The sequence below is a fragment of the Moschus berezovskii genome, chromosome 6 (genome assembly GCF_049115385.1).
Source record: "Moschus berezovskii isolate FMDL1 chromosome 6, NW_MosBer_1.0, whole genome shotgun sequence".
In the NCBI taxonomy this organism is placed as follows: Eukaryota; Metazoa; Chordata; class Mammalia; order Artiodactyla; family Moschidae; genus Moschus; species Moschus berezovskii.
In genome coordinates this window covers 44,959,579-44,971,361 of record NC_142465.1, presented here as the reverse complement: position 1 = coordinate 44,971,361, position 11,783 = coordinate 44,959,579, and the positions used below count along the sequence as shown (strand labels likewise).

Genomic DNA, 11,783 nt, shown 5'->3' with positions numbered 1-11,783 from the left:
CATTTTTCACAAATCATAAATATATCACCAGTTGAAAGACTAGCTCATCATCAAAGAAAAATTTTATAAGGAGACTATTTCTTAAACTAACACTTTCATGGATATTTTAGAAAATCAATTATAATTTCTAGAGTTTATTGAAAGAGAAGATTGCTAATAAATCTTTTTTTAAAAAATGAGAAATCAAAATAAAAATATTTAGAAACAAATGTATTTCTCACCCTTTAGTTTGTTTCTGAAAAGTGTAGGAAAACTGTAACATCTAAACTTATGGAGAAAAGTCTACAAAAGAGAGGAGATTAGTTATATATTAAAATTTTAAATCTATTTTATAAATTTAGGAGTAGGACACATTTTACTTTTCTGTGAGAAATTATAATGAAGAAGACTACAATTATTTGTTGTGATTAAGAGAAAACATTCTTATTCTTGATCTGGCTACTTGGGAATTTGATGGACCATTAGAAAATGTTATTTCAAGTAATGGAGACTTTCATAATCTTACATAGCATTTTGCTATAATCTTTGTTTCTATTTTATATAAATATAAATATTCTTTGACTATGTTTGCATAAATGTATTTCTTATATCTTAGTAGTAGATCGTGAAACATTATTTTCATTTTCAAAACATAAATGATATATCATAACAAAATGTGTTTGTATTTGCTAAAGTATATTAAATTCACCAGATACCTGAAGAATATTTCTAAAGTATTTCGTAGATCTCCATGATAGTTCTGGTAAATGATTACAAATGTTTCAATAAAATTTCCATAAGCTGGTTATCGATTGACAAAAATCAGGAATTTTTTAAGTTCACAGTGAGAAGTAAGGAGTATACCTGAAAAAAGAAATTCCACGTGCCTTAGTGAAAATGAATTTTTGTTGTTCTTAGTCAATGAGCTTTAGGATCCAAACAGATTCCCTTCATTTTCAGTAGGTTACAGGATGGTAAGGAATTAAGGACCGCAATTTGGAGAAAGCAGATATTTAGAAGACATCCATAGAATCAGGCAGAAGAAATATTTGTATTGTTAAAACAACCATAAGTATATAGATGCGAAGAGCTGACTTGTTAGAAAAGACCCTAATACTGGTAAGGATTGAAGGCAGGAGGAGAAGGGGACAATGGAGAATGAGATGGTTGGATGGCATCACAGACTCAATAGACATGAGTTTGAGCAAGTTCTGGGAGATGATGAAGGACAGAGAAGTCTGGTGTGCTGCAGTCCATGGGGTCGCAGAGTTGGACATGCCTGAGTGAATGAACAACAATGAATATATAGAAAGAAATAAACAGTTCCCTGGCTAAGTGGGAAAAAATCTTCAGTAGATTTGTCATAAAATAGATAATCAGTTCTTATCTTATTCCCAGACTATTTTGTCCTCTAGAGTAAACTTTGTACAATTGATTATCTCCTTCCCCTTTGTGGTCTAATTCATTGCTTATTAACACATTAACCAGGAAATGTTTAGGGAAAATCAAGTGAAATATAGATAAGAAAATAAACTTCATGTTGGCAGCTGTAAAACATTTAGCTAGTATGAAATGGTATAAAGTATTGGTTAATATTAATGTTTGAATTTAATTTATTTGGCTACATATGTTCCCAGGAATGTGCTGACAATGAAACTTTTAAGTATATTGATAGGTAAATATACTACATATATCTATATAGATAAGATTTTTTTAAATAAGAAAGATCCAAAAGAATAAATTAATATTGAAATAGTGATTAGATATGAAAAGTAGATTGCTTATATTGAATAAAAAAGAAGAATGGAAATGATAGAATTATTCTCATTGCTTTAAAACATATGCTATATAGAAGTATAAAATGATCTAACTGTTGTCATCTTTTTTTTTTCCTTTCATTTTTTATAGATGGGGAAGCCCTATTTTATAGGCTAAACTCAGGTCAGTATCTTTCAGAAATTGATCTTGACTTTTAGATAACAAGGTGTATTCTGAGCTCACTTTTGGAACACAGAAAATTTTTTCCAGCTATATTAAAATATAATTGACCTAAGTTTAAGATATACAATGTGATGGATGATCTGGTGTACATATATTTTTAAAATGACTACCACAATAAAGTTATTTGACACCTCTATCGCCTCACACAGTTATTTTGTATGTGTATCTGTGTGTGTGACGTGAAAATTTAAGATCTATTCTCTTAGCACCTTTAAAGTACAAGATGCAAAGTGGTTAACTGTAGTCACGATGCTATACATTGAATCCCCAGAACTTATTTATCTCATAATTAGAAGTTTGTACTTTTGATCAAGATCTTCCCATTTCTCTCATCCTGAATTTCCTGGAAATCACCATTCTACTCTTTTTCTATGTGTTAGATACTTTTAGATTCTACATAAAAAGAAAATTGTATAAGATTTGTCTTTTTCTGACTTATTTCACTTAATGTAATTGTTACAGAGTTCAAGCTCATACTGCTTACTTCATGACAGGCTAATGAATCAAGAGATGAGTTGTTGGGGCAAGGAACAGCAACTTTATTCAGAAAACTAGCAAACTGAGAAGATAGACTCATGGCCCAAAGAACCATCTTGAACCATCTTGCCTGAGTTAGAATTCAGGCTTCTTTTATACTAAAAGTATGTGTGTGTTGGGGGGAGGGGTAGTAAATCAAATTATTCCCTGGTTCCTATTCGTCTCTGGAGGGAATCTTCCTGCAGTCATTCACAGCTGGTCATGGTCAGGATGTTTCCTGTGAGCTAAGCAAAAGTATTTTAGCTTAATACTCATTACCTGGGAGGCTTGGCTCCCAGAGATAGGTCATTATGTGTAATTTAAACTTACAAGTCATTAACTTAGATACAAAAGATTCTTTCCTATTACATAATGCCTTCAAGGTCCACACATGCAGCCATGAATGGTAGGATTTTATTTTTTATGGCTGAACAGTATGCTATTGCATGTGATACATATCACTTTCTTTAGCTGTCCATCTATTGATGGGCACTTGTATTGTTTCCATGTCTTGGCTGTTGTGAATAGTTATGCACTGAATATGGGAGTGAAGATATCTCTTTGAGACGGTGATTTTATTTCCTTTGGATCCATAATCAAGTGGAATTAATAGGTCATATGGTAGTGCTATTTTTAATTTTTTTGAGGAATCTCCATACTGTTCTTCATAATAGCTGTACCAATTTACATTCTCATCAACATGGAATACAGAAAATTGATATATTTAATTTTCATACATACTTGATTTTGTTATTGAATTACCAGGACTCCTCACTATTTATCTCACAATTGTAAACTACTCAAGGGTGGGATTTTGATCTATGGGTGCCATGACACTCAGTATATTTGTTTTGAATGAATATAATTAAGGATCATTGATAAATATATGTTCTATGTATAAAAGTTGTCTATGTGTGGGTAACCAAATTCTCTGAAAGGTAAACTTATTGAAATGAACCACAGATAGCCTATCTTCATGCCCAAGAAGAAATGGAACTTCTCAACAGAGATTAACCTTATTTGAGGACATAGAAATGAACGCAAATTATATTAAATACCATGGAATGTTGCCTTTGGGATTTACTAATATGTGCATGACCGTTGAACTCTACTCAAGATAGTTTCCAAGTTTCTATGTTTGTTCTTAATTTGCCTTTCTTTCTCCTCACTTACTTGAATATCTAGTTTTATGTTTTTATAGGATCATTTCATCTGCTTCACACTCAGTTCTAGTTCCTACTTACTGCCTTCAGTTTCCTGTGATGAGAGCACCTTTGATCCCAGCTCATTATCCTTGAATATGTTGTATTCTGTGTGAGACCCCAGAATTTCTTTTCGAGAAAGGAAAAGTTCATGCATGGTTTTTTGACATCTTTATTTGTTGCAAGAGGATTTAGGGATGACTCTTAATTGCAACCTACATTTCAGACAGAATTTTCCAGATATTTAACCTATATGGGGAATGTTATTGTATAATTTTTCTTTAGAGACAAATAGTCCCCACACCTATCTGTAAACTATTTTTTCTTATCTTTTGGCTAAATGTGTGTGTGTGTGTGTGTGACTATGTACAATTTAGTTTTGGCAACAATTTATCAAAACACATTGGAAGCCCTCTATCTTTTAACTGGCTTTATTTGCTGTTTGTTTTAGTTTAGTTTGCCCTTGGCTCAGTTGTAAAGAGTGTGAAAGTCGCTCTGTCATGTTTGACTCATTGTGACCCCAAGGACTATACAGTCCATGGAATTCTCCAGGCCAGAGTACTGGAGTGGGTAGCTGTTCCTTTCTCCAGGGGATCTTCCCAACCCAGGGATTGAACCCAGGTCTCCCACTTTGCAGGAGGATTCTTTACCAGCTGAACCACCAGGGAAGCCCCGCCTGATAATGCAGGAGATGCAGGTTTGATCCCTGGGTTGGGGAGATACCCTGGAGGAGGGAAGGTACGGCAACTGCTCCCAGTTTTCTTGCCTGGAGAATCCCCATGGACAGAGGAGCCTGGCAGGCTACAATCCAGGGAGTTGCAAAGAGTCAGGCACAACTGAGAAACTAAGCACAGCACACATACTTAACTATGGCTTGACAGGCTGTCTATTTACTTTAAGTTCATCTTGATTCGTAATAATAACAATGCTAGAACTATCTGTAAGTTGTATGTATTTGAATTTCAGTATACAGCTGTAAAATAGAAATTGTACTCATTTGATTCACATTAATTAATTTTAGTTTATACATTATTTCTGTTACATGAAAAACTTTAAAACATCTACATTTTGCCATAGAATAATAATGCTTTGAAACACCTTTTCAGTCATCTAAGAATTATGTTTTGCTATGTCCTAATTCTTGCATCTAGACTGACTCTATTAACTGGTTGGAGGAGTGGTATAGCCATTTCCTTTATGGAGCTGGTCTAGAGGGGTATTAAGATACTATGGTCAGTGAATAACTACTATATTCATGCCTGAGTATTGACTCAGTTAGCAGATGTGGAAATGTCTCACAGGACAAGCATTGGCTGCAATCAAGATTCACTTTCTATTGGCAAATTTATCAAAAAAGCTACTAATGACAGCAATTCTCTCTGTTTTTCTTCAGATGACAAAATAGCTGAAAGAAAATCAGGTAAATTACTTTGTTTTCTTTTCTCATGCTATTTGTGCTAAATAACAATAGAGCGGAACTGCTTTTCTTTGGAGACAGGACATGTCTTCCATGGAAAAATCATTAAAACACTTGAAATATTTCTTTTTTTATTATTTTATTATTTTTTTTTTATTTTTTATTTTTTTTGTGAATAAAGTTTTATTGGAACACAGCCACACCCATTAACATACATACTGTCTACAGTCATTTTGTTTTGTTTTGTTTTTTTTTGTAGTTAATTTATTTTTTATTGGAGGCAAATTATTTTACAATATTATATTGGTTGGTTTTGCCATACATTGATATGAATTTGCCCCGGGTTTACATAAGTTCCCCCTCCTGAACCCCCCTCCCACCTCCCTCCTCCCTTTATCCTCCCTCTGGGTCATCCCCGCATGCCAGCCCCGAGCATCCTATAACATGCATCGACCCTGAACTAGTGATTCGTTTCACATATGACAACATACGTGTTTCAATGCCAGAAATATTTCTTATTAATACAAACAAACATACCATAGTGTGTTCTAGTATAATCTGGGCCAACCATTTTAATACCTAGTCAGTACTGATGAAAGTAGTAACCTTTGAAATAGAAAACTGCTCTGGTTACTAGATTTATAAAAATCTCTTAAACCTATGAGAAAAATGTGAATGTAGATTAAGGAATATGTACCACATATAAGATGTGATACATACAACAAACATACTGGCCCTTACTACTAGTGATCCCAGTGGCATTATATTTCTGAGCAAGTTTTATGTAATAAAATACAAGAAGGATAAAATAGTAGAAACAAATATGGCACACGGGCTAAGATACGAGGCTGGCTCATTTCAGTAACAATGAGTAAATTCAGGAGAAACATTTGTCTAACAAGATGAAGGATCCATTATATCTGTGGGGTTAAACTCAGGAGAGATATGATGAATATAGTGAACACTTGCCATAAATTAAATATGTGAAATATAATGAGAGGAAATGCAACCCACTCCAGTATTCTTGCCTGGGAAAATCCCATGGACAGAGGAGCTTGGTGCACACAGTCCATGGGGCCGCAGGGTCAGATGCAACTGAGTGACTGAGCATGCACACACACATTATAAAGCAGATATTTTTCATCCTCTCTTATTATATGTGTGCCCAGGGCCCTGTTGTTCCAATCCCTCTACCAGAATCTTCATGGGCATCTCTCTCAAGATTATTTGAGGCATAGTATGATCTACAATGGGGAAGGGAGCTGGCTCGGGGTTAGCATATACCCTTGACCCTGTGTCTGTATTCTTTGACCTCTAAGGAGGACCATGGCTCAAGGAAGGCCAGAGTAAAACTTGTGTGGCTTACAGTAGGAACCCCCTCTCTAAGGGAGGTATTGACAAAGGGCATTCTGATTGCAAGTCTGGGAGTCCAGATGGGTCTGACTCAAAAGTTCATAAATTCCCAACTGTACTGAATATGGCCTTATTTCTTTCTGCTTTGCCATCAAACTAAGATATTTAGATTTCAAGATGCAGTGATAAAAGCACATGGAAGTGAAGAAAGACAATGAGAGAGAGTGAAGATAAAAGGGGAAGGGAGAAGAGTGTATAGTGAAGTGGGGCAGGTTTAGGGGAAGTTGAGAAAAAAACGCCATATATGAAGAGTTGTAAAAGTGATAGTATTTTGAGGGTTACTTAATAACAATAATATAAATTGGCTGTAATTTAAGCACTCTTGAATTCATCTTAAACCAAACACTATTAAGTGATTATGATAATTTCATTATGTCTCAAATGTTAAGGATCTCTTCCTCCAACTAAATAGCAGACTAAATCATTGCTACTCTCAAAAATTTACTATTTTATTTCTGGATATTGATTGCTATAGAAAAATATATTTGCTAGAAACATGCAAAATGGTTAAGCCCAAAAATCAGAGTTAGGGAAATGTAATTAAAAACAAAATCTTGCCACCCCAGAAAACCTCTTCACAAAAGCAGAAGAGAAAGAAAGCAGTTTTATTATTGAATAAGGATTAAACCAGAGTGTGATACACATCACAGACAATCAGCTGGAGAGATTGCAAGAACAGAAAGAAATATTTCTCTTTTATACAGCCAGGAAGATAAAACCCACTACATACATGTCCTTAAGATGAACAATAACTTGTTCTCAAATAAGAGCAATTGACATCGCTAATTGTCACATATGATTTGTCCTAAGTTTGCTTGGTGTTAGGGTAGCCACCTGTGTTTGCTAGTTGCCTTTATAAGAAAAAATACTTTCTTGTATCTTTAAAATCATAAAGGAGGGAAGTTTGCACTTGGAGTCAGACACCAGCTGAAGTTATATTCATATCACTGAAGACGTAGGGGGGCTCTCTCCCTTCATGATAGCGTTTCAAAAAGATAGCCACCAATCGCTTAAGGAAACATTACTGAGTTTCTTACATAAACTTTAAAAAGAAGAACAAACATATTAAAGAGGCAGGGAAAGGAAGGGAGTTTAAGTTTTCTAAAGTAAATGATCTAAAAAAGAGGGGAGTCTCTCTTCCCTTATTGTCAACAGAGAGAATTAAGTTTCTTACTATTATTTGTACTTGCTCTTACATAGTCTTTAAGTTCTGCTTACAAATCATGCATTTTATTATCTAGTTAGTGACCAAAATGCATGTCTTCCATGAATTTACAAGAATATTATAGTTATTAAGGCATTACTAATTCTAAAGTTCTTCAATTTTATTGTAGAGATTAAAAAAACCCCAGAAATGGTATAGAAAGCACAGTATATTAATACCTCAATAATACCTTATATTATACAGTATATATTACCTTAACAAAAGGCCTTTGTTGATGAATGTATTTATTAAATAAATATTAACTGAGTGTCCTCTATGGTTCAAGCACATTTCAAGACATTTGGAATACCTCAGTGAATAATACAGGCAAAAAATCTTGAATTTATACTGCTTAAAATCTAGAAGGAGACAGTTCATAAGCAATAAGCATTATATGTAGTAAACATGGTATATACAAGGTGATAAAAATCTATGGAATAAGTTAGAATAATATAATGATAATTAGGAGGATTAAAATGAGGGGTGCAGCTTTACACTGTCAGAGTATCCTCATTGAAATGGCATTTAACTAGCTCTTGAAGGAGTTGAGCAAATGTTAATTTATGAGTAAATGTTTTCATCTTTCTTCTTTGCAGAAATACAGAAAAGAGAATCAGGTATGTTATTTTAATTTTACCAGCTGTTACTAAAGGACAGCTTGGATTCAGCATGGTGGAGTATTTTGATGGGAGAAGGTTGACCACTGGAACTCAGAGCTTAGTACTGGAGAAGGAAGCAGATGGGAGGTTTCTGCCCTGTCCCCGAGAGGAAGAATTTCTAGTACATATCAATTAAATCTTAACAACTCTACTCATCTATTTCTTGAAGTTTTACCACTATGACAAAAAGATATGGACATAGTGATTAAATTAATAAGAGGTGTATGTCATTCCCAGCACCACCAGAATAAAGGTGCTTACACAAAATAAAATATGGCTTTTCATAGTATTGCAATCCAATCACATTTATTGTGCTAGCAATACTGTTTTCATATAAAAATTTCTGTTATTCACAGTAAGTCCCTTTTTTCACAGTAGTTCATCCTTTGGTGACTTAAACAGAAGAAAGAAATCTCTTGTTGGTTCACTCCTTAACACTGGATTTAGCACTCAAGGAGCTGCTGCAGACGGGTCAGAGAACTTTGGGAGGTTAATAGTTTAGAGTCAAAAGACATTCCAGCAGGTACTGTTGGAGAAAAATACTGACCTAGAAGTACTTTTTCCCAGTTGGGATAATCTGATAATCTTTGTTTTATTTGTAGCATATGACCTTAAAGACACTAATTCCAATGCCAATGAGAGTAATGAATTCTAAGAGAATCTTGGCAAAGTTTACATTAAATTAAATTCTCTCTGATAATTTTTATTTTCTTAAACTATCTTTCTTACTATTATCGTAATGATCAATCATTTTTATAATTGTAAACTAATAATTTAAAATGCTCCCTGGACACAGTTTTAGTGCAGTCTCTCATGTTTTGGGCTTCCCCGGTGGCTTAGCGGTGAAGAATCTGCCTGCAATGCATAAGACACAGGAGTTGCTGGTTCCATTCCTGGGTTGGGAAGATCCCCTGGAGGAGGAACTGGCAACCCACTCCAGTATTCTTGCCTGGAAAATTCCACAGACAGAGAAGCCTGGTGGGTTACAATCCACGGGGTCGCAAAGAGTTGGACATGACTGAGAGTGCGCACACACACACACAAACAACACACACTCATGTTTCTGTCTGCAACCACGATCCACTTTCAATAAGAAGATTCCTCTTGAAATTACATACTCACTTTGCCAAGTAATAATGTTAAAAAGTAGGGTTTTTAGGCAGTTGTGGCCTTCAATTTTGGTTCAATCAAAAACAAATTTAAATTTAAGTTAGGCATGTCTTTTCTGATTCAATACACTTCTTCCTTTTGGCTGATTCAAACTTTTACTTTACTTACCTGGTCCCTGAAGTTTCTATAGTTTGTATCTCTGCAAAAGCCACGAAGAAGGAGATCCAGTGAAGAAAATAACTTCAATACTTTATATTAAAATTTAATATTTGAGTCCAGGTGGTGATAACTAAAAAGGGAGTAGCAGTTTTAGGTGTAGGGCTGTGGTTGAAACATCCAAAGGAAAGACACAAACATTTCCTGTCTGTCCAGTCATCTGTTTTGGGATTGACAAACTCAATATGACTGATAAGTCAACACAGAAATTTGCTCTTGTTTACAACACTGAGGTGTGAATTGTTCGCTCATGTTCTATAGAAGCCATTGAAACTTTATCTTAAATGAACTCTGAACCCAGTGCATCACTTTTCTTATGGAATTCTCTCAAACCTCATGGTAAACTGGCTGCCATGCCCATCTCTGATTATACTGTGTGGAATTATATATGGAAAGATATGTGGAGGGGAAGGGATGATACATTCAAAACAATAATGAAGGCCTCGTTCAATCAGTGAGTGTAGATTAATTTCTTTTACAATCTGAATTAATGCAACTTTTCTCTGATAATGATTATTTTTGTATGGTAAAGAAAACCAGTTCAGCATATAGTCTTGCCAACAGTGTCTCTGGTGGTACAGAATTTGGTGGCACTGCTTCAAACAAAAATAGAATTTGTTGGGGTGCATCTGGCCAAAAGGGATTTTGTGTGAATTCAGTAAATGGATTAGCTGGCTCTAATTTTGTTGCAAGTGAAACAGAAATCTAGGTTGTTTCTTCGTTTCTTCTTTTGACAGAAAAAGCAATCAATTAGCAAAGCAGGAATTGATGGTTATTTTTGACCAAATCTGATTTAGTGTTAGAGGAATTCATGGGAGAGATTTTAAAACTACGTTTGATTCTTAAAGGATCTGTGCTTTTGTCAACAGAAATCAATTTAAACATTTTAGTGAAGAGCAAGTAGAATGAATGCTTTTATGAAAGGGCTTGGACCTGGAATGAAGAAATCCAGTTTCTATATAGTCTTTCCTATGAACCTTTTGTGGACTTTGGGAAAGCCACTTAAATGCTCTTGTTTCCTAGTTTTGTCATAAGAAACAAAAACTTTTTGGTCTCTCATGTTTCTGTATGATTTTTTTAATTTTTAAGTTCTATTACTCATATTTGAACTGATTGTCCTGAAAAGGAATATCAGAATGTTTGAAACTGTCAAATGTTTATATCTATGGTCAAGAATTAGGAGGTAATAAACAAAACAAAAGTGTTAAGTTTTGTTACAGTAATTTTTATTTCAAAATGGTTTTCAATATTGTTTTATATTTTCAATAATCAAAAGTTGTAGATAAATATCAATTTATATTGGAAATTAAAATCAGTGACATAACTGAGGTTCATTAAAGTATAGTAAATATAAGTATTTTTTGTATCAGAGCGATTTTTCTTAAAAGATGTGGAAACTGATAGAAATAGAAAGAATGGTAAGAAGTTTGTTCATAAATCCATGGGCTTTGGCTCTCTAATAATGTATGAATTCTGATTTAGACTCTATTAAGAAAAAACATAAATGATTTACATCCTTTGTTTATTTCTCCTGGTGACAGTTTAAGTTTCCATTTAGTTTTCCATTTGCCTTTTGATTTTGACTTGATGGTAAAAAGAGGGTTAAATTGGAATTAGTCTTGATGATTCTGGTTCACGTGGAGTTGGTGTCAGTGGTCTTAGAAAGAAATAAGGAGCATTGGACAATCAAGTTCTGGTGATCTAAATATCACTATTTAGGTTTTGTGTATAAAAAGTATTGATTCATAAGTTGTATTTAAATATTCCCCGATGACAGTCTCTTTTTTAACTTCAGCAGACAGCAGTAGCATAGGAAGAGGGGCTAAATTTAGTAGCCATGTCTCTGGAAATTTAGTATTTGGTTTGGGGACATCTGGTCAAAAGGAATTGGAAATCAGTAGAACTGACTGGAGTGAGTGAAATTAGCAGTAAGGGATCTGCTGGGGTTAAATCCATAGATTTTGGATGCCTGTGATTTAGGTATTCCAACTGAGACTCAATCCAGAAAAACTTTAAATTGGTTAAATTAATTAATTGGTTAAAATACTTTTGAATACCTCTGTTGG

General features: G+C 34.2%; 1 protein-coding gene across 1 annotated transcript in view; it reads left to right on the top strand.

Moving 5' to 3' along the window:
* The first annotated feature begins 11,487 nt into the window (after window positions 1–11,487).
* MUC19 (mucin 19, oligomeric) overlaps window positions 11,488–11,783 on the top strand; it is a 126,410-nt gene continuing 126,114 nt past the window's right edge. The window contains 1 exon segment of the mRNA XM_088837009.1: window positions 11,488–11,629. Coding sequence (XP_088693135.1) covers window positions 11,488–11,629 — 142 coding nt within the window.